The 24,148-nt window shown below is 50.9% G+C and overlaps 8 protein-coding genes across 8 annotated transcripts; 4 read left to right on the top strand and 4 right to left on the bottom strand.

Moving 5' to 3' along the window:
• Positions 1 to 3,791: 3,791 nt before the first annotated feature.
• On the bottom strand, positions 3,792 to 5,953 carry HO133_007039 (uncharacterized protein; the record flags this gene model as incomplete). The annotated part of the gene is made up of 5 exons (XM_037297934.1): positions 3,792 to 4,206; positions 4,272 to 4,653; positions 4,702 to 4,827; positions 4,874 to 5,047; positions 5,101 to 5,953. 5 exons carry the CDS (start codon positions 5,951 to 5,953, stop codon positions 3,792 to 3,794), a joined length of 1,950 nt encoding a protein of 649 aa, XP_037156569.1.
• Positions 5,954 to 6,674: 721 nt separating this feature from the next.
• HO133_007040 (uncharacterized protein) lies at positions 6,675 to 8,254 on the bottom strand (the record flags this gene model as incomplete). The annotated part of the gene is made up of 6 exons (XM_037297935.1): positions 6,675 to 7,574; positions 7,623 to 7,709; positions 7,759 to 7,805; positions 7,855 to 8,082; positions 8,140 to 8,162; positions 8,220 to 8,254. The coding sequence occupies 6 exons, from the start codon at positions 8,252 to 8,254 to the stop codon at positions 6,675 to 6,677; spliced, it is 1,320 nt and encodes a 439-aa protein (XP_037156570.1).
• Positions 8,255 to 8,528: 274 nt separating this feature from the next.
• On the top strand, positions 8,529 to 9,096 carry HO133_007041 (uncharacterized protein; the record flags this gene model as incomplete). Its single annotated transcript, XM_037297936.1, has 4 exons — positions 8,529 to 8,534; positions 8,617 to 8,654; positions 8,795 to 8,950; positions 9,027 to 9,096. 4 exons carry the CDS (start codon positions 8,529 to 8,531, stop codon positions 9,094 to 9,096), a joined length of 270 nt encoding a protein of 89 aa, XP_037156571.1.
• A 1,477-nt stretch (positions 9,097 to 10,573) lies between these two features.
• On the top strand, positions 10,574 to 14,794 carry HO133_007042 (uncharacterized protein; the record flags this gene model as incomplete). Its single annotated transcript, XM_037297937.1, has 2 exons — positions 10,574 to 12,708; positions 12,829 to 14,794. The coding sequence occupies 2 exons, from the start codon at positions 10,574 to 10,576 to the stop codon at positions 14,792 to 14,794; spliced, it is 4,101 nt and encodes a 1,366-aa protein (XP_037156572.1).
• Positions 14,795 to 15,174: 380 nt separating this feature from the next.
• Positions 15,175 to 16,917, top strand: HO133_007043 (uncharacterized protein; the record flags this gene model as incomplete). The annotated part of the gene is made up of 1 exon (XM_037297938.1): positions 15,175 to 16,917. One exon carries the CDS (start codon positions 15,175 to 15,177, stop codon positions 16,915 to 16,917), a length of 1,743 nt encoding a protein of 580 aa, XP_037156573.1.
• A 329-nt stretch (positions 16,918 to 17,246) lies between these two features.
• HO133_007044 (uncharacterized protein) lies at positions 17,247 to 19,874 on the bottom strand (the record flags this gene model as incomplete). The annotated part of the gene is made up of 1 exon (XM_037297939.1): positions 17,247 to 19,874. One exon carries the CDS (start codon positions 19,872 to 19,874, stop codon positions 17,247 to 17,249), a length of 2,628 nt encoding a protein of 875 aa, XP_037156574.1.
• Positions 19,875 to 20,584: 710 nt separating this feature from the next.
• HO133_007045 (uncharacterized protein) lies at positions 20,585 to 22,162 on the top strand (the record flags this gene model as incomplete). Its single annotated transcript, XM_037297940.1, has 2 exons — positions 20,585 to 21,126; positions 21,391 to 22,162. The coding sequence occupies 2 exons, from the start codon at positions 20,585 to 20,587 to the stop codon at positions 22,160 to 22,162; spliced, it is 1,314 nt and encodes a 437-aa protein (XP_037156575.1).
• A 124-nt stretch (positions 22,163 to 22,286) lies between these two features.
• HO133_007046 (uncharacterized protein) lies at positions 22,287 to 23,815 on the bottom strand (the record flags this gene model as incomplete). Its single annotated transcript, XM_037297941.1, has 7 exons — positions 22,287 to 22,463; positions 22,520 to 22,653; positions 22,705 to 22,741; positions 22,795 to 22,886; positions 22,946 to 23,308; positions 23,362 to 23,564; positions 23,625 to 23,815. The coding sequence occupies 7 exons, from the start codon at positions 23,813 to 23,815 to the stop codon at positions 22,287 to 22,289; spliced, it is 1,197 nt and encodes a 398-aa protein (XP_037156576.1).
• Positions 23,816 to 24,148: the final 333 nt, after the last annotated feature.

The following is a 24,148-nucleotide window of genomic DNA, read 5'->3' on the forward strand; positions in this document are numbered from 1 at the left end:
ACTTAATCTCTTTTAGTTTCTTAAACTCTATATTATAAATTTTTTAATTTAACTTAAAAAATCTTTAAAATAAGATATAATTCTATTACTAGTTTTAAAAATTCCGAAATTCGATTTAAGATTAAGAAAGTAAGTATTAAATTAAAATATTTTTAATCTCTGGGCCCGTGGGAGCCTAAGGATTAAAGGACCCAAGGGCCTTAGTATGAGGTATCCGGGCCCTGGGACGAACCCCCTAAACGGCCCCTCTAAATTCAGATGTGGTGGGGTAGATTTGGTAGGGCAAAAAAACCCCCCCCCCCTTTTGTCAATATGGCACACCGTACTCGAGAGATTTTTCTCATTTTGGGTCTACATCGCAGATCTTAGCAATCACGAAGCCATGTTGGTGATGGAAACAGTTGCTTAGTTTTATCTTCTTAGGCAATCATAGCACGAAATCGACCGTGAAATACTCGCAAGAGGCCTCCAAGGCTGTCGAGAATCTGAAGCGGAAGGCCTCCCCTAGACTGCGACGGGTTAGTTCGTATTTAACCCGTATGCACAAGAGACATCGTCTGGAGAGGCTGGGATTGAGGGTCTCTTCTAAGCCTCTTTCTTCAATTGGCCAATCGCACAAGTTCCGGGCCCACCCTTCATACAGAGGCCAGAAACTTGTGAGCCGCATCGGCGCGCACCTGTCCTGTTCAACTTATCTTCGGACAGTCCCCCTCCGACAGTCCCCCGTCCACACTAATGTGGCTACCGGCTATACCCGCAGCCACCCGGCTTGGCATAGGCCTTGGCATAGTGGATATCTGACTGGTGGGTGCATTGTCGATATTTCTTTCATTCCACGGTATAAATATCCAAATAGGACGTTACACCTTAACGAGTGAGGGAGGCCTCATAGTGTAGATTTCCAGCGATGACTTTTACCACAATTCCAGGAAGGCTGTGAGTTCTAACGCTATAACCAGTCACTGCAGCAAATCCTTACGTACAAGACCAGTCCTTAAGACCTCGCCACTGATAGGGGCACGCTTATGGGCAGCTGGGAAGGTGGCGAAAACACGCCTCTTCTTATCTGCAACCGTCGCAGTATACTCGATAATATTCATAATATGCGGATAAGCGAAATAGAAGTTGGGTTTGAATAGGATGCGGGGGTATGGGAGAAAGGTGGGCATTCACCTACTTACAAGGCCTGCCGACATCGATCTTCTCACCGATGCTAGCGGTCTAATTATGGTGATTTTTTAGGAAGATAATAATACATTAACACTCTCACATGTATTAGCGAATTTTGGTGTATACGACTAATGTTACGGCTTAGCAATGGTTATATGCGATGCGGGCCCTTATTCTACTACTATTGCACTGCCTCCGACCCATTTATAACGTACCCTAAGCACCACGTCGTCGCTCTAAAGAATCACTTCAAAAAAAAAAAAGGGGGGGGAATTTTTTAAAAATAAAATTTTTCTAAAAAAAAAAAAAAAAGGCCAAAAAACCCCCCCCCAAAAAAAAAGGGGGGCAAAAAAAAAAAAAAAAAAACAACCCCGCGGGGAGGTTTTTTATGAAGGGGGGGGGGGGGGGGGGAAGCAAAAAAAAAAAAAATTTTTTCCTGTTTAATGAGCGGTTGTATTCATCTGATCAAGACTGATACTCCCACTCGTGGGGGGCTTTCCCGTTGCGAGGTTCCAGCAAAGTTGGAGACCCTCTCAAATCTGACCTAAAAGCCCTCCCCTAGGCACGGACTGCCTCATGGATCTAAAGTCCGCTCATGCGAAAGCAACGATTGGCTCAGCATGCGGAGTATAATCCGAACCGGGAGTGTGGGCTAAGAAGGAGGGCCTCTCATTCAGCGAGAATGATTGCAGGCCTCCTTGGTCGACTTAAGTTGAGTAATTGCCTTACAAGTATGCGTGCGTCTCGAGCAAGTCCGCTTTTCCATAGATATGGATTAATACCAGCACTTCGAGTCGTACTCTGTTACCCGGACATTGTTTGCCACATTTTGCCTCTTCCACTGCATTCAATATGGCCTAAATTGCTCTCACTCCCTGTCTGACCCCCATCATTGATGAGTTGGGACCCCCAGGCCCAAGACCTCCCAGCTCACGCAAGCCAACCTTACATCTCATAACAACGGCAAGACCACAGGGGGTGACACTCTGGAGAAGCAGGCAATGAAACGATCTCACTAAGAGCATGACCAATACCGTCACTTTCTCGTCACAGGAGATACAAACGACCGAGAGGAGCAGAATGCAAAATACTCCAGCGTAAACGGAGGCACTTCGGGTAGAAGGACGATCACCTGACGATGTCTGAAGACTGCTTACATGTTTTGTAGATCAACAGCCCAACTTGTGACCTTTGCCAGGAACGGATAGGCAAATCCTTTGGATACAGCTGTGAATTACGCTCTGTCCAATGCTCGACGCCTTGAGACAGCCTGGCTGGAGCCTCGTGAGCTGGGAGCTTATCTCAAGTGTTTTGAAAGCAGCTTTATCAACTGTACCTCGTGGAGATTCATGTGATTTTGGGTAGCAGACCCAAAGCCCTGTTGAAGTCGACGAAGCTAGTACGGTCGTTGAGGAGGCGAACCTGTTCAATGCCATACTATTCCCACCCAAGTGATCTTCCATTCACATGAGCGATATAGGCCACTGTCGATACGGGTGGACCATCCTCTCTGCTCCAGTTCTGTCGGACTTGATGCTCAGGATTCAAAGTGCGAATTGAAAGTCAACACTGAAATCCTTGTTCCCCGAATTGACAACTTTGCATGTTTAGGCACGGTGTCCGCCAACCATAGCTGCGGAGCGGTTGTGCTCACATCATGAAGACGACCCCCCAACTCCACCCACCAAGACCTTCAAATTCCTCGCAAAACCCCCCCCTCCAATCTCTTCACCCAGCGTATCTGACTCATCTTCTATCATGCCGCTCCGATCCTTTCGTCCCGTCCGACTCTAACGACAACATGCTGCGCGTACGGTGGCATCGTGCCGTTCATCTGGCGCTCGTGATCAATGGCTAGACCTTCTGGCACTGCTGCGCAGCCGCAGCCGGATGGCGGACACGTTGGTATCGAGGAGCTCCGAAGGGTATGTGGACGTCGTGGAAGTGCGGCCGGTTGGAAGAGTTTTGACGCGCGAAATCGGCGGACGAGAGGTGAGAGGGGAGGCATGTCACCATTCCGTATCTTCCTGCAAAGAAGCTCTGCCGACCCAAGCCTTTTGAGGAACAGAACCCGCGTCTTTCTTCAACGACCGCCTTAGTCCTCGCCTCGCCCAATACCACACCCACCCACCTACCCATCAAAACCGCTCAATCAACACCTCTTCGGACTCTTTCCTCCTCTCTGAGGCAAAAACAATGATCCCTCACAGAATTGAATTCGATAGCGCGACATGTACACCATCTTAACACGAAATAGGAAAACGAATGTCATAAGGTATGCCCGAGTGGAGAATCGAACAAGGACCGTCTCTGGTGCAGTAGAGGATGCAGAGGGGGGAATCTTCGGACGCTTACTCATGTGTAATTCATTATCTCTTGGATCGCCCAGGGAGGTGCTGCTGCCAGGAGTGAGATGCCGGGCTTGCAGATGCGGAGCGTTGTTCGTGAGAGACCTCTTTTTTAGCTCTGCAATTGCGTGTGATTTTCCTGCCAAACACAGACCCCAATACCCGTTCATCACTTGATAGAGAGGGCAGTCTCATACATATGATTGCTACGCTAAACGGGCAAACTCCCTTTCCACAGTCCCTGTATACTCCCGCATGGACCTAGCGCATTCATCATCTTCTTCTCCCTCCTCCCCCATCATCGTCATCATGATGCAACGTAACACTATTGAACTCCTCAAACGGATCCGCTATCTCCCCTGCCGGCGTCGCAATACCGCTATCCAGCGGTACGCCCTTCAGCGCACTTCCCGGTACGCCCAGCATGCCATCCTTGCTAACGCCTCCGCCTAGGCCTGTCCCAGTACCCATGTCCATACTGCTATTCGACTCTTTGACATTTCGGAAGTTTACAGTGTCAATAGCACGGCCTTGGTGAGGAATCATGGGTGGTTTCATGTGACGGAGAAGAGCCCATTGAGTTGAGCGAAAAAATGGGTGGGTTTTCACGTCGGACGCGCCGGCGCGGGAACCGATGCGGCGGAGCTCATCTTTAATGAGGAGTTTGCGGATGAGAGACTTGCAGAGGCTAGAAGCATAGGGTCAGCACCTGACCTTGGATTTTGAGCCAAAGAGGAGAATATGGGGACATACTGCGATATTTGCGGAGCACCGGAATGTTCTGGGAATGGCACGTCATCGCGGAGAATGTTGGCGAATGTTTGATTCCGGCTTTTGCCCTTGAATGGTGTGGTGCCGAAGAGCATTTCATACACCAATATCCCAAGCGTCCACCAGTCCACTGCACTTGTGTGACCGCAACCTTTAATGACCTCTGGTGCAATGTATTCTTCTGTACCGACGAAAGAGTTGGTTCGGAAATTTGCTATGCAGGATTTGGTGTCGATTGTGGGTAGGGAGGTCGGAGTGGCACCGTTGCGGCCGATGATCATTTTTGGGGCGCCGTCAGGGCCAGACTGTTTCGAAAGGTCAAAGTCTGACAACATGATGTGGCCAGACTGATGTAACAGGATGTCTATCGTTGTCAGCTTGCAGCTCCTGTGAGGGAATCTACGCGACTGACTTTCGGGCTTTAGGTCTCGATATATGAAGCCCATCAAATGTAGATATTCGAGTGCTGCCGTGACTTCGCCTGCGTAGAAACGAGCATCGTCCTCCGGAATGCATTTCCCTGGCCGTGTTTGCAGTGCTACATCCATTAGCTTTGGTTTCTAAAAATCACATCTCCAACTGACCTCTAAAAAACTCCCCTCCACTGCAATACTCCATGCAAAGATAAAGATGATCCTCTGACTGAAACGAGTGGTACAAGGTGACAATGAACGGATGATTGCTGGTAGCCAAGATTTCTTGCTCTGCCAGTGCACGCTTGATCTTGTTCCTCTTGATCATCTCTTTCTTGCTTAGGACTGCCTCAATGTCAGTAGAGCGTTGAGCCTCCAGAATACGAACTCTTGCATACCCTTCATGGCATATAATCGACTTGACCGTTTCTCGCGGACAAGGTATACCTTCCCTACGTCTCCCTTGCCGATTAACTTGATTTTGTCAAAGCTTGCAGGTCCAACCTCCACTTCTCTAACTTTTATCGAGTTTGAGCTGTATGTTCTGCGAAACGCTATCGATTGCCGTAATTGTCCCGGAGAAGGTAGCTTGCCATCCGCATTTGGTACAGGTAACAGATGACCTTTGTTGTGGTCCGCCATGCTTAGTGACGAATCTTCTCCATTCTGCGCCAGCGGTTCCTTCCCTAACCCCGCTGTTGATGGTCTCTCATTGTGTTTTGAGCTCTGAAACAGCCCTTGAGCATTGGGAGCAGATGCCACTCGTCGTAATTGTCGAGCCAGCTCTTCCTTCCCTGCTGCTGTGGCCTGATCATTCGCACCGCTCACAGCTTCCACCTTTGTATGAACAGGTGTATCTGGTGGCGAAGGAGGCACGCTGCTGTCATTGTGATGTCTCAATGTGGGGGGTCCTTGGTGAGCAAAATAGGGGTTCGCCAGCGCCGTGGGCGACATGCCGTTCTCCAAAGGATCTCCTTCACTGGCTACTGTCTGTGACCTATTGCGAGTTATACCACCGAGAAAGCGTGACTGTCTAAAGGACTTTGTCTCGGACTTGGGGGTCGGAAGGCCGTCAGTGCCGATAACAGTGTTGTTTCCCGAACTGGTGATGCGAAAAAAATTCTTAATTCTCTGAGGAAAATCTTTTGAGCCATTCGTCTGCCGTGAGGAGCTCGACATGCCAGAAAAGTTCCGTTTCTCATTGTGCATCGCGGAGGAACTCGAGGATGAAGAGCTGAAGAGCTGAGTCATTGTGGCCGGCGGATCCACTCAATGTCGAAGCTGTACAAGGGTTGGTTGTGTCTCGAGTGCCGTAGATGTATTAGGTGGTTTTGTTGAAGAAATTTCTCTGGATCTGGTTGTGGAGGAATGTAGATCAATGTGTTGGTGGACCCATGATTGGTATGGACTTGGCTGGATGGCCGAGTGGGTAAGGATCGTAAAATGTAGAACTAGCTAGACGTCGTTATGAGGTCAGACTGAAGTTGATGTAGAAGAAAGGTACACAGGTAGTGGTTCCCCTGGAATGTCTGAAAATAGAGGTACGAGGGTACCTTTGTCGTTGCTCACTAATTCAATGACAGGGGCACGAGGGGTTCGGCCGAGCTTGCAGTGGGGTCCGGTGGCGGGATTCGAGAGCAACCTTCACTGGGCTCAAAGGAATCAACTAGTAATTACTCATATGGACAGACATTTAGAGGCACTTCCCTGATGATAATCATGTTAGAACCGAAGCTGGAAGTCCGTTGAGCCCATACGTTTCTATGCGACCAAATGGGGGTTGCGGGGTACTTTCTCCGCCGGAGAATGAACACCTATGGGACTAGGCTTACAACATATGGGAAGCTGCGCTCAACGACCATCGAACTGGGACCGCACAGGCAATGGAAGATGCGATTAATTTGGTCGTGAAAGAATGGCGAACCCCACTTTGCTTAATGTTATACACGCTAAGCATAGCTATCGCACAATATCACGTACTGCCAGGCCCTCCGATCAGGTTGAACCTTCTCACGATGCTTGGCCCAATCTCATCATATTCTGCTTTGGTATGACAGTAACTCCTGAACTCAGGGGTCTGCCCCAGCAAGCTTCCTCCAAACCATGGGCCATGCCGTTGCCTCTTATGCGTCACAACCTGCACTTCCAGACCACCGCTCTTCTTTCCGCCACTTCGGACTTCGGATGCTCGAATTCTCGCGTCCACCATATGCTTGATATCCCGTTGTAATCGTCTGCCGAAATCTTTGTACAGAGTGGAGCCACCTGAGAGCACGATGTTCTTGTAGAGACCTCTCCTGACATCGATTGGCGACGATTGAATGACCCCATCGACAACCGTAGGTAGCGGTGTGAGAAAGTCGGAGGAATAGATTTCGGGGTTGAAGAAGATCTCAGGGGCCAGAAAACGCTCATACCCGACGTCCACGGTAATGCTTCGTCCATTTGGCGAGGTGACCGTGTGTTTTAGGAATCGATCTGGCTCCCGGTCGAATCTTGAAAATTCCTTGACTATATCTGGACATACGTAACAGTATTCCTCTTTGACCCTCTCCGCGGTCTTCAAGCTGCTGTCTGCTTCCCCACGGTCTCGGAGCAGGGATTGTACAAAGTATGTGATGTCTCGGCCTGCGATAGGTATGCTCTTGATGGAGCTGCCGATAACATATCCTTCTGCTACCGGTATGACATGCGTTACTCCATCTCCTGAGTCAATAACAGTGCCGGTCAACGAACGATCTGAGACCTTGGAAGATGTCCACGAGGCTGCCAGCGCAAGGACAGCTTGCACGGCAATGTAGAGACCGGCGCAATTGAAAGACTCAAACATGATCTCTGCGGTATTCTCTCGATTTTCGGGTGGGTTCAATGGCTATACGTTGTTAGTGGTAGCATGTTGTTATAGGCAGAAGGGACGAACAGGTTCCGTGAGTAAGAAGTAGTGGTCTTCCGGTTCGACGCGAAGGTATTTGAAGATTGAGTTGGACCAGAAGCGCTCCATGTAATCCTACATATGTCAGCTGGTGCATCCCGGCGCCAAAGTTGGGGAGACCAACCCAGTTTTCAACTTGTCCATGCCTTACAGGATAATGTATGCCATAGCCTACTGGAGTCAGTTCAGGGCCGAGCGCCATCCAGTATATTTCTCATACCAGGCCCACTCGCTGCAGCCAATGCCTCGTCTCCAATGAAGAAATCCAGATCCTCAGTACCCCTCTTCGAAGACAAGGCACCACCAGAACCTGTTCCCCCAGTGAGGAACGAGGGCTTGTTTGCAACGGCGGGTCTTCCAGACCCAGAGCCACCAGCTCCTCCAGGACCGCCTTTTGTTGCTATTGCTGTTGGAAAAACGAAGGAAGGAGAATCATTGCCCGCAAAGCCTAGTATACATCAGAACCAGCGCAAATTGTGCTAGTCTTGTAACTGAAGATACATACCCAGCTTTGAGAAACCTGTACCACTGCTCCAATATTAGCATATTGGACTCTGCAAAGTTGTAGGCATGCCTGACGCTTACTTGTCGATGACAACGGCCGGCGTTTGCGATGCCATGATCGCTCAGATCGTTGCCTGAAGCTTTTCAAAACCAAATCTCTGACCTCAGTCGTCTGGGCAGAGAACAACAAGATGCTGCCTCATGTCCATCGCTGTTTGCTGTATGCGATAGTCGGAAAGCATAAAGTAGGTGGGAAGCCTAAAGTATGCTCTCGCCTAAAGTAACCGCGCGTCATTTCGGGATCGGCCAATCCATCCTCCGGGGTTTCTAGCACAAGCCAGCACCAAATCTTGCAGCACACCAGGTCAAACAATTGTCTGTCTCTACGGAATGGCAGTAAGTTTCCTATCAATCTTCTCGGCTTGGACGCCTTCTTCCTAGAATATGCGCTTTGGGTCCGATCGCTGACTGGACACAGTCAGTCCCAGTCAACCCGCGGCCCATGCTGCAGTCACTGTAGGTCTACTTCGCACTGACCTCCCTCAGGATCTCTGTGGCCTGGATGTCGATTTGTGTTTAGGTCCCAATCTATGTCTTGACATAAGGCCCTTGCGCGCATGTGGAGACTACCGGCTAACGGTCCCGCTCATCTACAGAGTCAACGAGCCAGTCATAATCCGTCTCAAATGGGGCCAGACCGAATATCACGGTCGCCTAATAAGCGTCGACTCGTACATGAACATCCAGCTGTCGAATACAGAAGAGTTCATTGATGGCAAAAGCACAGGTACTTTGGGGCAGGTCCTGATACGGTAAGCTAGGAAGCTTGATGGGGGCCAAGGCGCGTTGAGGAGATGAAGTACAAGTGCTGATTCGTTGAGTATCTAGGTGCAACAACGTTCTTTGGATATCAGGTGGGAAGGGTGCGAAGCAGGAGGACGTGTCGATGGAGGGATAGAGGATCATGGGAAGTCTGATGATTAAGATGGATTGAGGAAAGAAAAGGCTGTGTTGTTGCGGAAGATTCACAACGATCAGTATTTGTCCAGAGGGCGAGCGAAGATTGAGGTTAGAAAAGTTTAATCGTCACAGCCGCTTAGAACGTGGGCTCTGGACGCCTTGCAATGATACCCACGGATTTGCTGCTGCGAGAGCCTCGTCTCGCTCGTATTACTGCTCTCTGGCCCTCCAAGTGCCACTTCTCCATGAGCACCAACGATATTTTGACGCATTTGTGTTATACTTCTTTATATAATTTGCGGGACTTGTTCGGTGGCCTCCGCATGTCAACTCGTTGTTGCTCTGGGTTGTTGATCCAATCAATGATGTCACAATGTAAGCTGCTCATGACTGCGATTCTTGCCTGCTTCGTATTTTGCGTCCTGGCTTGACGAGAAAGTACGGTGTCGATGATAGCCAACTCGTGCTCACTCAGAGATCTATAGATTGTTGTCGGCACTAATCTCAAGAGATCAGTACTTCCCTAGAGCGTGCGGAACGCCCCGACCCCGATGGTCAGCCCCTTCCTGGCTTTATATCCCCGAACAGCTCCCTGGGTGCAAATTGGATGGTGAACGTGAAGTGATCTGACTGCGACGCACGTCCGAGACAGACTGGACAGACCGCATGGCCTGAAGAGCCAGCGTCCTAATTTGAGTCCATAATGCCTATGATTAGACTTGCTAAAAGCGCTCGCGCTTTCCATGTGGTTGCCACGCTCGAAGGAAGACAGACTCCGTGGCGTTTTGATGACGGATACCGTCACTACTAGAGATCATCCAAGCGCCAAACAAGGAAAACAGACTGGGAACTTCTTGGACGATTATATGACACGTCCAAGGGTCCCCTTGCGGAGCACGAATAATCAACGCGCACGTTGACACTGCAAGGGCGAACAAAGCACGAGGCACGTTGGGCAATGATTGGCAGCGAGGCACTATTGGGAGCAGGGGCTTCGTACCACAGCATAGCCTTTCTGCATGAGCGATAAAATTGACATGCGATCCAGACAGTCTGAGCACTTTGATTCTGGAGACGGCTCCGTGCTCTGCAGCAGAGGTCAGATGTATACTCTCCGGGTGCCAGGCTCCATGTTCCTAACTTCTTTCCGGGCTCCCGCCGCATCCTCTGGCTTGCCCTTGAAACCTCCTGAGCGAGTAGATTGTCAATGTCCTCCAACCAGTGCAACCTGTAGAACGGCACCTCGAGAAACGTGGCTACCAGAAAGGTGTAGATTAGAGCGTTTGAAAGAATTCAGGAACACGTCGCAACAAAAAGCGGTCAACAAAGGGAATCAAGATCCTTGCGGATCTTCCCCGCCCGCCTGGTGCGCCGAGCCCTACGGCATCATATCTTTTCCATATCTTTCAAATGTCAACCCTTCCCTCTCCCTCCACTGATGAAGGCTTCCCAAGCCGTCTGCCAATGTTCAACTCATGTCAAAACCTTCTCCTGCTTCAGAAAACTCCTCACCTCCTAAATTGGTGAGGTCTTTTGGGGCAGCCTGTGACAGCAATCATGTTCCGAGCACAACATCCAAGGCGAAGCCAGAGGCGATAACGGGCTCCGCGCTCGCTCAGCATGATGAGGCAGACGCAATCCCACCAATAGCAGACAGTTTCAATCACGAGAATGGCCATCCTCATACTCTGAGCAGCAATGGCGTGCTCGATGATTATGAGGGAAGCGACCCAAACACCCCGCGCCTTCCTCCCACCAACTTAGGCAATACCGATCTTGAGAATATTCCACAGGAAGCCGCGGTATCATTAGATCTCCCAGATCAACCGTATCCAGGCTCAGTCTCATCTCGACTAGATTTCAAAAGATATCCATATCCTTCCTCCGGAGCAGCAACTAGCCTCTTCTCAAGCTCTCTTTCAGAACCCGGCACACAGATTCCTGATAAGCCGACAGGGTATAATCAAGCATTGCCGGCATCTTCATACAGTCAAGACAGGTCGCACATCAGATCTTGGCTGGAACAGTCTCAGCAAGCTTACAACCATCCTCCTGCCAACAAGATTACACCGCTGCCATACATACCGCGCACCAAGTCTAACGGAATCGCAAACAGCACACGCATGTCAGGAACATGGGGTCAGGAGGGGGTACAGACTCCGGTTGGGCCAAGTCGCGAGCGTCATTCGGCTATGGGAGCAAGAGAGGAGGCCTTTTCTGAGGAGAAAAGGAATCGCAGTTCTAGCCGTAGCAGTCAGAGCCGCGTTGAAAAGAGAATTGAGGCAACCATGGCAGATGCGGAGCCGTCTTCGCACGCCAGAAGCCGGAAATCAAGCCACGTGCTTGGTCTTTTCAAAGAGAACAAATCTTCCCATGACATCAAAAAGGGCCAGGAGAGACAGAGAACAAATTCAGATAACGATATCGATCCCTTTCCTGGTGGGACCGGCACGCGAGCAGATGAGGCCTTCAGATCGGGGCATGAGGGTCGACAAGTCCTCAGCGAGAGCCATGACAGAGACGAAGCTTCAGGGTCTCTTGAGGAGCCCCTTCTAGTACGCTCCTCGCAGGAACAGAGACATACCCAGCAAAATAAACAGCCTCAATTGCATCAGCAATTGTCGCGAACATCTTCGACCGCAAACCCCAGCGCCAACGGCCTAAGAAAGTCTCAAAGTGACACAGACCTCGCTATAGACGATTTCAGACCCGCAATATTAAAAGGGCAGGAAAAGGCTGAGGTTGTAACTGAACACAACATTCCTGCGCGACTCCTTGAGGAAATCAGAGATTATCACAATCTCACTACGCCGTTCCACGACAAGTTTAGGCTTACTCAACCCAAGTCTACAGGCATCAGCCTCATGTCGAAAGACAAACAGAATACTAGACAGTACCGAGAGGCCCAAAGTCCTAGAGAAGAGGGTTCTGACATGGCAGATCTACCAAAATTAACGGGGGAGCCAGAGAACGAAGAAGACGAGTCTGAGCACATCTCATCAGCTCTCTACTATCCCCATCAGGCGCCTTCCCCAGACGCCTTGGAGGATATCAGTATTGATGATGCGAGAAAACGCAAAGATGCTCAATTAGAAACAGAGTCAAATCTGCCAGATCCAGCATTGCCGATCACATGTGAGGATGAAAAAGCTGAAGATGTTGACATAGCACTACAAGTCCACAACAAGAACCGCTACTTGCATGGGGACTTACAGAAAGCTCGCCCATCCTCTGCAGAGCCGGATACCGATGGATATTCAGAGACCGGATTCTCATCAGCTTCAGATTCTGAGTACGAATCCTTAGACGAGACCAAGGGCTCAACTCTAAACGAAGACTCCAGTCTGACAGACGATGCCGAGGCAACACCAAGAGCGTCGCCGAAAACCAGGCAATCTTATCTGCTGGCCCGGTCGCGAAAGGCCCATCGTGGCCCTAAAGCCCCTTTAGGTGCGGTCGAACTGAAACCTTACAATCATCAAGTAGGCGGACATACAACGGTGTTTCGATTCTCGAAACGTGCAGTCTGCAAACAGCTCACGAATAGAGAAAATGAGTTCTACGAAGTCATTGAACGTCAACACCCTGATCTCTTGAAATTTCTACCTAGGTATGCTCATTACAATTCTCAACAGATGCGTGCAAGCTCCAAAATCCCGAATATTTAGGCATGCGCAGCCTTCTCCTTCGCAAGTTCGAGTTGGTGTCATTTGCTAATTGAGTTGATTAGGTACATCGGAGTTCTGAATGTAACTTATCGCAAAGCGCCCAAGACTAAAAGGGCGAATGTGGAAGGCGAAGTGGCTTCAGCAGAGGGTGCCGCGAAGCCATCGCCCGGACTTGAGCGTGATGAGCCTGAGATTGGTCTGGCTTCTCTAGGCGAGAATCGCAGTCAGCCTCACCCAGAATCTAACCTTCAGAGTTCCGAGGAGCCGCCTCGAATGGTGAGTCGCTCACAGCAAAATGGACCTGTCCCTCAGGTCATCTTTGCGAATAATCGACACATCATCCCCGAAAATTTGTATCCACTCCCGTCACGTACCAGTGGGTTAAGTAGTGGAGTATCTATCAGTGATCACAATTCGCACGTTGACCAGAATGCTCCAGGTGGACAGGGCGGTGGTTCCGGGTTGGGAGACCAAGTCAATGGACAAGAAGCCCGACCATCGCTTCACAAGCACAATGCTAGTTGGGGCGCTACTACAGTGAATACGAAGTTGCAGGAACAGATTCTTCGCGAGGTCTTCGGCCCGCCAATTCGTCGCCGACCTCGAAGCGGACGTCAAGGGTTGCAGAGAGTAATTGAAGAAAGTGACCATAGGCGTCCGCCTACGAAAGGAACATCGATCCTCAGTCCAATACATGACAAGAGTCAAGGTGAACTAGATACCAAGGACGCTAACACAGGTTTAAAGTCTGAGGCGACGCTGGAGGCAGGTGCCGAGAGTTCATCCCTGTCTCAGCAATGTCATGACGACTTGGTCCGTCAAAGTCAGCCAGCTAATGCCAAAACGGAAGACCTTCAGACAGGCTTAGCAGTCAATGGGGAATCAAACGGCATGCCAATATCTGAGTCTCGAATAATCCAACGACGCCGTTCAGATGTGAATTTGCGCCGCAAGGGCAACATGGACAGCAATGACCGAGGTGAGCTGGAGTACTATGAAGATGGGTACGGGGGTGACGAAGAGGATGCTATGTTTGCCATGGATATGGATGTTCCATCCGCGGCTGGAGCTCTAGCGAAGAGAGAACGTCCAATTCCTACTGACTCTCAAACGCCGGGCAAGTCCGATGATGGTCAAGGCCAGAACACATCGAATGCTGCCAAATATTCTTCCCTCGCCCACGATTCCTTCGGGATGGAAAGGCTTTCTTTGACGCCCTCTAACCCCAAGCAAGCTCAGCTTCAGCCAGATGAGAGGGTCCAGCACTTTTTATTGCTCGAAGACTTGACATCTGGCATGGATAAACCTTGTGTGCTGGACCTGAAGATGGGCACTCGCCAATACGGGATCGATGCTGACGAAAAGAAGAAAAAGTCCCAACGGCGCAAGTGTAAAGCGACTACTTCACAGCAGCTCGGCGTCCGTCTGTGTGGTATGCAGGTATGGAACGTGAAGGAGCAGTCTTATCTCTTCGAGGACAAGTACTATGGACGAGACCTGAAAGCTGGTCATGAATTTCAGGCCGCTCTTACTCGCTTCTTGTATGATGGGCTCTCCTATACAAGCGTCTCCACACATGTTGCAATTCTATTGGAGAAGATATCCAAGCTTGAGGACATCATACGGGACCTTCCAGGCTATCGCTTCTACGCCAGCAGTCTACTCATGCTTTATGATGGCAGTGTCAAAGGGAGTCCCGAATCAGCAAAGACAGGACGAACTGCTTCGGGGGACACTCACCGAAAGGCAAAGTCGAGCATCAACATCAAGATCGTCGACTTCGCCAACTGCGTTACTGCCGAAGATGAGCTGCCCGAGAGTGTGCCATGTCCACCTCACGATCCTGATGGGATCGACAAGGGCTACTTGCGAGGGTTGCGTTCGCTGAGGATGTACTTGAAGCGCATTTGGAAAGATGCTAAGTATCAAGAGGACGCGGAAATGGGCAGAGCAGAGAGCTTAGTTACCATGCCATCAACCTGGAAGGCTGATGACCCTGCGGAAGATCAAGGTTACGTGAGCATGTGAGATGCGTTGTCTCAGAAGCTTTGACAGGTCTACGTTGATGCATTTGATCGGAGCGAGTTTCGTGGGCGGCAGACTATACCCATATTGCGTTGCTACAGTATGCATTCCTTTCGCCTTCACTGTACTTAGCTTTACCATCATGCATAAAACGATTATCACTTCACCTTGTGACTGAGTCTTGATGTATCCAAATCCACACTAGTACTAGCGTGCATCACCTGCGGCCAAATTGTCGGCCCTAAGGTACGGAGTACATATAATCACGACAGGTGAGGCGATCAGGCAGAGATGCATCGGACAGGCTGGGAAACGAGAAAAGAAAACTTCTCCACCTCCATAACTCTCCCTCCCGCTCACAGTCACAATGAGCAGAATCAATGATGCCCTCCCGCAGCTCCAGTCGCCCCTCCAATCCGCACATCGACAAGCTCGACTTCGACTCCCACCGACGCCCACCAACCTCCCATGACTCCCTCCAATCCTCCCGCCCCGCAGGCCTTCTTCTCCGCGACGACGAATCCTTCTTTAGCAATATCGTCGACGGCGTCATCGAGCGCGACCGCAAAAAAATGAGACGCCACGTGCTCAAATACGCAAGCTTTGCCAGCGCAATCCTCAGCTGTTTATGCGCGGGGAGCATCACCGCGTATTCATTGTACGGACCGTTGTTCCTGAAGCATTTGAGATATAGCCAATTCCAGGTCAACGCAGTGAGCACGACCGCGGAGTTGGCGATGTATCTGCCCGTGCCACTGTTTGGGTATCTCTGCGACCGGTATAATCCAAGACCGCTGTCCCTTGTCGCGGGACTGTTCTTTGGGGTTGGATACCTGCTCGCGGCATTGACATATCGTGCTGGGCCGCCGCGAAGTGAGGGAGGATGGCCGTTTACGATTATGGTCCTCGCCTTTGTGGGAGTGGGAATGGGTACGAGCTGCATGTATCTGAGCGCGGTGACGACTTGCGCGAAGAATTTTGGCAGGGGAAAACATAAGGGGTTGGCGCTGGCGATGCCGATTGCAGCGTTTGGGCTGAGCGGGATGTGGCAGAGTCAGGTTGGGAGTCATTTCTTCGCTCAGAAAGAGGACGAGAGGAATGGGGATGTGGACGTATTCCGATACTTTCTGTTCCTGGCAGGGCTACTGTTTGCCGTGGGCATGGTAGGGGCGGTGGGCTTAAGGGTTGTGGGGGAGGAAGAGATGATCGATGATGCTGTGGACGAAATGGAAAGGGATGGGTTGTTGGAAGACAGCACGTATCTCCAGCGTTCGCTACTCCACGATGGCGAGAACGGCAGTGGCTACGGCACCCTTTCGCCACATCACCATGACGCAGAAGCGTCCTCTCCGGCCACAAAAGCTCACAACTCAGAAACCGCTCTCAAAAAGACCATGGTCTTGAATACCGAAACCCGCATCTTCCTCACGGATCCCACAATGTGGCTCCTCGCCGCCGGCTTCTTCCTCACCACGGGCCCTGGTGAAGCCTTCATCAACAACCTCGGCACTATAATCCACACTCTATACCCGCCCTCGGCCTCCATACCCCCATCCAACTCGCCCGCAACACACGTATCCATCGTCGCCCTCACATCAACCCTCGCGAGGCTGCTCACGGGCACATTAAGCGACCTCCTCGCCCCCACCTCCTCCCACTCCGACGCCCAAGCAAAAAAGACCTTCACAATCTCGCGAATGTCGTTTCTCCTCACCAGCACCCTCCTCTTCTCCCTCGGCCAACTCATCCTCGCTACCACGGCCATCCAATCGCACCCACCACTCTTCCCCCTCGTCTCCGCCCTCGTCGGCCTCGGCTACGGCGCCATCTTCTCCCTTTCCCCAATCATCGTCTCCGTCGTATGGGGCGTGCAAAACTTCGGCACGAACTGGGGGATCGTGGCCGTGGTGCCGGCGGCCGGGGCCGCGATCTGGGGCGCTGTTTATTCCGGGGTGTACCAAGCCGGCGTGGAGAGGTCGCAGATCATGGGCGAGGAGGAGCAGATGTGCTATGGGGCTCGGTGCTATCGGAGTACGTTTTGGGCGATGGCGGTTGCGAGCTGGGTGGCCGTGGGGTTGTGGGCGTGGGCGTGGAGGAGGTGGCGCGCGAGGGATATTGCTGTCTGAAGCGTCGCGAGTGGGGTTGTCTGGGTTCGGATTCGTGCATAGGATGGACCGGACTGAGGTTGAGTACCGCGTGTTTGCACTGAGGGCGGGCATAGCGGCATAGTATGGAATTAATCTTAATGTCAGTGTATGGTGGACAGCACTTGGAGATGGATCGGACAGTGAAAGTGTTGGTAGTCGTTCGCTCGCACTGGGGTATCTATTACAGCACTCGCTCGCTAGATGACGTTGAATATATACAATCCCTTCCAACACCAGTACCTAGCTTTTATGGCCCGAGGCACTCTCTGCACCTCTGACAGTCTAACACATGACCACTGCCTCGAACATCATGAACTCCCCTTCAAGATACTCCTATTCCCAGCCTCCCGCTTCCTGCTCGAATTGCCTTCCCTCCTCGCCTCAACTTCTACGTCCCAGTTTCCCAGAAAGCTTTCTGCTTCCTCAACTGCGGCATTTAGATCCCAGGTATTACCCTGCCTCTGTCCATCACCACCAGCATCATCAAAGCCAAAGGGGTCGAGCGGAAGACTGATATCGTAGTGTGGGAGGTCTTGTCGCTGTTGGCCATCCTGCTGATATAAGCTAGTTCCCGTTAACGTTCCATTTGGCAAAATGGAGAAAGACGTCAGAGATGATGGGGGCTTGGAGTTGCTGGTGGGATGGGAGAGCGGGATCGGCGGGGGCGACTTCTCAGGAGATGGCGAGGGCGTCGAAGATGGTGATGTAGACATGCCAGGGGAGTGGGTGCGAAATTCGGCCGTAGTCGGAGATTCGGGAGAAAGGATTGGCGCTTGGGTAGGAGATCTTGCCTTCCTTTTCTTTGTGGGAGAAAGAATGATGCTGGTACGCTGTTGGACAGCTGGAGAACGCTTCTTGATGGTAGTGACAGCGAAAGGTGACATAGCGTCTACCATCGCTTGGGTACTCATTGGCTCTGCGTCATCGCTGTCGGAAAGCTTTATAAGCTGAGCATTAGCAGCTTCGGTCTCGCGTCGGCCATGAGCCATTGGCGTGATTTCTGCTTTCCTGGACATGGACCCTACGGAGGTTGACTCTTCTCTCTTGGGGCGGCGAGGGGTGAGCGCTGAGACAACATCAGCTTGGAAAGAACGTTGAGCCTTCAATGCTGCAGCCTGTGTAGACAGATCGAGATACGAATCGCCTTCCTCAAAGCTCGGGACTTTCGGTGATTGTTTGTCGGTCTCTAAGAGATCTGTAGAGGGTCCTGAGGGCGCTTGTGCAAGGGGTGGATGTGCAATTGGATCTGTCTGAGCTTCTGGGAAGATGATCGAATTTCGAGACCGGTTGCCATTAGTGAGAGACCGAGCTGAAGACTTGGTAGACGTTCTGAGTAGTATAGGAGGATCATTCGACAGAGGCTTGTCTTGATATTCTATCTCAATCTTACCACATTCGGCTGTAGACGAGCTTGAGTTAGGCTTTGAAGACGTCCGCGCTGAAGCAACTTTAGCTCTACCCGAGGGGGTGAATGTGAGCCTCCTCAATGTTTGTCTATTCTTCTTCACGCTTTTGGTCTCTGGGCCTTCAATGGCAGGACTAGACGATTTAGACGATGCAAATGATTTAGAGGCTGCTTTCTTTTGAGCGGCCTCGAGTGCTTCGGCAAATGCGCTACTTCCCGATGAGGAGGATGAATCAGATCTCGATCTGGTTTGAGGCTGTTCAGGCGCATCGACGAAAAGAGCTCTTTGTGGTGATGTAGAGGTTGACGTCCCCTTGCTGGCATAGCGGTATTGGAACTCGGGCTGATATGTAGATGGCGGCACTGCGTGCGGCGAAGGCTTCGGCTTTGGAGCCTTTGCAGCTCTTAAGGCAGCACTGCTAGCGGCATCATTGCCTAAAACAGCTTCTGACACATATGGTGTCAATCGGCTCGGGCTCTTTTTCTGGTTGCTCTCGAGTGCCCGCGCCACTGCTTCTTCAGACAATTTCTTTGCTTGGAGCTGCCCATCTTCTATTTCTGCTCGTCTAACAGCTCGTTGGGAGAGTCGTTTGACCTCATCGTAGCCACATCTAGTGAGGGTATCTGTTTTGGAGAGGCTTCTTTCCCTGACATTGAAGGGCATGTCACTGGCTATGTCTATTGCGCTTGGAAGTAGGTCGGCCGTTGCAAGCTCGACGGTTTCCACGTGGGTTTCCTCACTCGCCGCTGATGTCGTACTCCTGTTTGTATGCCCAACGTTAAGCCCGTGTTCCTTGCTCCGTGAAAGGCGCTTTCGGTAATTGGACCCGGGAGGCAAGGTTGTCGCTCTAACCAAATTATTGGGGTGCGGAGAAGACGTTGCATGGGACTTGCTCCGGAGTTTGGCTGCTGGAGTTGGCGTAGAAGACCTTGTGTGCTCCCTTAAGCATGCTTGCGGATAGGCCTTGTCCGTCTTGAGCCAGTGATACTGATCCCTATCGGGTGCAGCGACTCCTTGGTCAACTTTTCTCTGGCTCCCATGATAGCCAGGCGGTTCGTCGAGCTCTCCATGCCGTCTCCGTTTGGCCGTAGGCTCCTCTTGCCCTGACGCCTCTGTGACTAACCGTGCTCCGATATCTGAACCGCAGTCGAGCAATCCGTAGCCAGAGACCGCAACAGATCTCCTTTTTTCGGTGCTTGGGTCCGCCTCCATATGTGAATGCCTTGGGAAGGCCTCCGTTCCCGCCTCGGGAAAGCGCCTAATGTCATCGATCCCGTATTTCCTTTTCTTGCTTCTCCACGGATTGACCCATCCCTTCTCGAAAGGCCCTCTCAAGCCCGCACTTATTATAAATAGCGGTCTCCCATTTAGGTATTGTTGCCCCTGGATCTCCACTCGCAATCTCTTCCTTTCACGCTCATCTGGTGTTGCTTCTTCATCTGATCCAGGGTAGAGAATGTCTTCGGGTGGGGTATATAAGGGTTCGCAAACGAGTGGTGATGTAGGTCGTTTCATGAAGGTTTGGACCATAGCTGCGTCAACAAGGGGTGTATCAAGGGGGCACGTGAGGCGAGAGCAGGGAATGAGCTCTGCATTCGCCGTCAGTATCGAGGGCTTAGATTCATGTTTTGAAAGTCACCATCTGTTGTGTATTATGAGCCATGGTCAGCCTTCACAATGAGTCAAAGGGTCGAAGAGTCGAAAGCTCACTTTGCCATGAATAGGCAGCGGGGGCGCTTGTCTGTTGCTGTCGTGACGGTATCGCGTAAAGCTTCTTGGCGCTAATGCAACCACTCTCGCCACTCTAGTACAATATCAGCCCTACGGCCAATATTCCCTCAATCATACTCTCTCCGTGACCATAAGAATGCTCCATTTCCTTTGCACTTGATTTACTCTGAGAACCGCCGAAGCCCATGTATTGAGTAGTGCTGGACTTGATTATCTGCAAACATTTTTGTCTTCTCTACTTATTTTTTTAAAGAATTGGGCTCTTAGGCTTGGTGCTAGAAGTTGTGGCAGTCTGGCCCAAGTGTACAAATCTTCAACGGCAACAGAAATTTTAACGTGGAGCTTCTTGCGCTATTTAACGTCTTTCCTGAAGGTTGTTTACCAGACGATATATTGTCACAAGTTGATACTCAAGTTCATGTGAAAACGAGAGTTTCAACTCCTCAAACTGCCATTTTTGTTTGACACCTTGCCAGGCTCAGCCTTTAGAACAAGACTGTGCTCCAAACATGGACATTGGATACAATGCGGCGCGAATCCTTTATCTTCCCTTCGAGTTGTGGGGCTCAGTTTGTCAATGGCTTAAAAAGGACGATATTAGGAGCACACGCCTAGCGTGCAGACTCTTCAATGAGGTAGCGTCCCCGTTCCTATTGCAACGGGTATGGATATCTTCAAGTTCCGAGGACCAGAAGACTCTGACAGCTATTTCGCTGCATCAAGTATTCAGCAAGTACGTCAAGGAGATATACTACGATAGCACTATATACGACCCAGATCTACTCACCATTTTCAACGATGATAGGTCTTATGGAAAATATATACGCAGATTCCTAAAAAATAGATCGAGGACCATCTGGCCGAAGAACGCATTACGATATGCTATTTCTCAGTATAAGGTGAGATGCAAAGAACAGATTGAGCTCCAAGCCTACGAGGGAGCGCACCTAACGCGGTCATCAGACGCTCCGCCTAATTTTGGGTCTCTACTTACAGCCGCGAAAGGAAGCGAGGAAGTACCACATCGCCTAGATGTCGATACATTTGACAGGTATCTACCTGCGGACCTTCTATGCCTTCTCCGCGCTCTCCAACGCATGCCAAGTGTGAGAAATTTTGGCATCTCTGACCGTCGATGGTCAGAGTCCAAGTACTGGTGGCACGACTGCCGAGAGTACGCTAAATTCTGCGATCTCAACGATAAATCCAACATTATTCACTCGGGGACAGTTCGATGTCGGCAGACAGTGCAAATTCATCCACAACACTGGCCTCATAATGCCGGTTGGCATGCCGTTGATTGGGAGCACTCCAGGTTTTGGTATCGTGGCTTCTACGTACTCACACAAGCAGCATCAATGTTGAACCTGAAGCAGCTTCGATCATTCGTCACTGATAGTGCAAAGCAGGGTATTTCATACACAGTGCTAGATATGGCCAGCACAGAGCTTATGCATACTTGCAACGCCTTTCGACATCTCGCAACTATCAGCTTGCAGATCGACACGCAAAATGGTAATTCCCAGTGGAATTGGATCAAGTTTTTGGGCGGTGGCAACGTTGCTCTAATGCTCACTGCTGCCCAGGGCCTTAAGCATCTGGACCTAGGGTTCGATATGCCTTACACCGAAATTCGTAAGCTTGCGAAGCTGCTTGGACACCTTGCTTGGCCGTGTCTCCAACATGTCGGCCTGAGCAACATGATCTTGGAGGAAGATGAGCTCGTGGCTTTCCTTAAGAGGCATATCAGCACACTTGAATCGATCTCCCTGGACTACATGATTCTTTTCAAACACCACCCTCAAGATCGCATATTTGGAGATTGGACCCCAAAGTCATGGAAAGGTGCATTCCGAAGCATGAGCGTACTGGCTCTGAACAATCTTTGTATTTCCATACCTCTCAGCGACGGCGAACCATGTTCAATGCGAGGTTACTGGCATGGTGATGACCCCGCGAAAGTTAACCGCTTCCTGGCCTCTGGTGGATACACAGGGTTTGCTGAAAATGAACTTCAGTATGATCAGGAGCAGCAGCGACAATGGCTCCAGGCACAGTGGGAGTATGAAAATTTGGATCGAGAATAGGCGCATTCTCGTTTGCGACATTAGAGAAGAACCTCGTACTGTTGGCACCAACACCACGTCATGTCAAGTATGTCTAATTGAGTCGTAACGACCTGCTACCATGATGGAAGGCCATCTACCAAACCTAGGTCGCCACTCCATTCTTTCCATTCACAACGTTCTTGGTCAACTCGCTACCCTTCTCCGGATGAGCCTCGAATGAAGTCTCTGTCGGACGTTCAGCCTGTGGAGTAATTCTTGCCAGATGACGCCGCTGGCCGTTCGCCCAATCGAGCGTTGCAGAGTGAGCCGTCACGCGGTTCTACAACCCATTGCATCAGCGACCGTCTGCAACAAATGGCAACCTGTTATGCTTACATCCCAGACAACTACAGTCCTGGGTGCCCATTTGACTCGGGCCTGGAAATCCTGGCCCAGGGCGATATGGTCGTATAGGAACTTCAGCAGGAAATCACTCTCTTCCTGCTTATACCCAACGATGTGGCGAGTGACTGTTGCGATGGTGTCAGCCGATCTCAGACAGACGAAGACGCATGACTTACATTGCGGGTTCACATAAATTGCTTTCTCGCCAGTAGCCTGCAAGTAGAGTCAATATTCACACAGGGGAAATCCGGAGTCGAAACACTTACGGGATGTGTACGGATCACTGGATGTATTGAAGTCACCGGCTCCCTCCGCACAATGCTACCTCGGCTCTTGCTATTCTGAGCTTGCTCGTGTCCTAGGGTCGAAGCATCAGCCCCCCACTCGGAATCTAGTGAGCTCATGCCACAAGCATACCAGAATGCAATGCCCTCAACCCATGCAACCTCTTTTGGAACTCTGGACTCAGACGATTGTACGCCTCAGCCTGATTCGAGAACAAAGTATCTCCGCCTGCCGTAGGCGTGTCGAGAACATAGAGGAACGAAGTGCCAGGTGGCTGGTTCTCATACGTCACGTCAGAATGCCAGGTGACGGTATTGGTCCTACTTTTGAGAAGCCCCATTGCAGTATTGTCGTCCGCACCGCGATGGACCAGGTGCACTTCTGGGTAGCCTTTAGGAGCGCCACTAGTGGGATGGATGTGCAGGCGCCCGAAGTAGGAGCCGAAATCTAGTGCTTCACGGATGGGAAGGTCGGCTAAGTCTTGGTCGCGGAATACTAGAAGAGGAGCATCAGAGCCTGAGGATTTAGGCTGTGAATGGAAGAATTACCGACAACCTTCCTCTGCGCTGTGAAGAGGGCCAACTGGTCTTTGCCTTGTTTGGTCAGAGCGCTCAACTGGATTCCACGGACTTCAGAGCCGGTAGATGGTGTCAGCTCGGTGACTGAGGTGGCCTCGTGAAACATTTCCGGAGACATGGGATCGGCGTCCTTGCCATGCTCGTAATGCGTGAATGGCTCAAGAGGCGGATATCTATGGCACATGGTTGGTAAACGATACCAATATCAATCATGAAGCCTAGCAGGGATATACATGGTATCCGCGTCCCATACCGGTAGGTATTTTGGATGGGTCGCAGGAGGTTGTTTCTCAGTGCCTTGCTCTTCTGCAGTTTTGTTGAAGACTTGCGGTCCACCAATGAAGGCCTCTTTTGGTCCAACAGAAGCCTTCGCAAAATCCGAGGCAGGTGCCGTTTGGGGTGGGTCCACGATTCCAGGAGCCATTGTGAAAATTGCGCCGAACTGTGCTTGCTTCTTTGTCTCAAATTTCGTAATGGTGGCTTTGTTTCCCTAGTAAAGAGGATGGACCTAGAACAGTCGTTGAAGAGTGGGCTTATATCAATCGCTTGAAGAGGTCGCATGGATTGCCCGATATCTTGAACAAGAAGGTGAATATGCGTCGATCAGTGCATCATTGGATGATAAGATATTGCGAATACTTGCGTGCTTTGCCGGGATTCCTTGGTGCGAATGTTGACAGGTGCAGCGGACATGACGTTCGTTGTAGGACCTGCCAATCTTATCGCGCAAGCCGGAATGGCGTGCTTCCTGCCCCAT

The sequence above is a fragment of the Letharia lupina genome (genome assembly GCF_014066315.1).
Source record: "Letharia lupina isolate WasteWater1 chromosome Unknown contig_3, whole genome shotgun sequence".
In the NCBI taxonomy this organism is placed as follows: domain Eukaryota; kingdom Fungi; phylum Ascomycota; class Lecanoromycetes; order Lecanorales; family Parmeliaceae; genus Letharia; species Letharia lupina.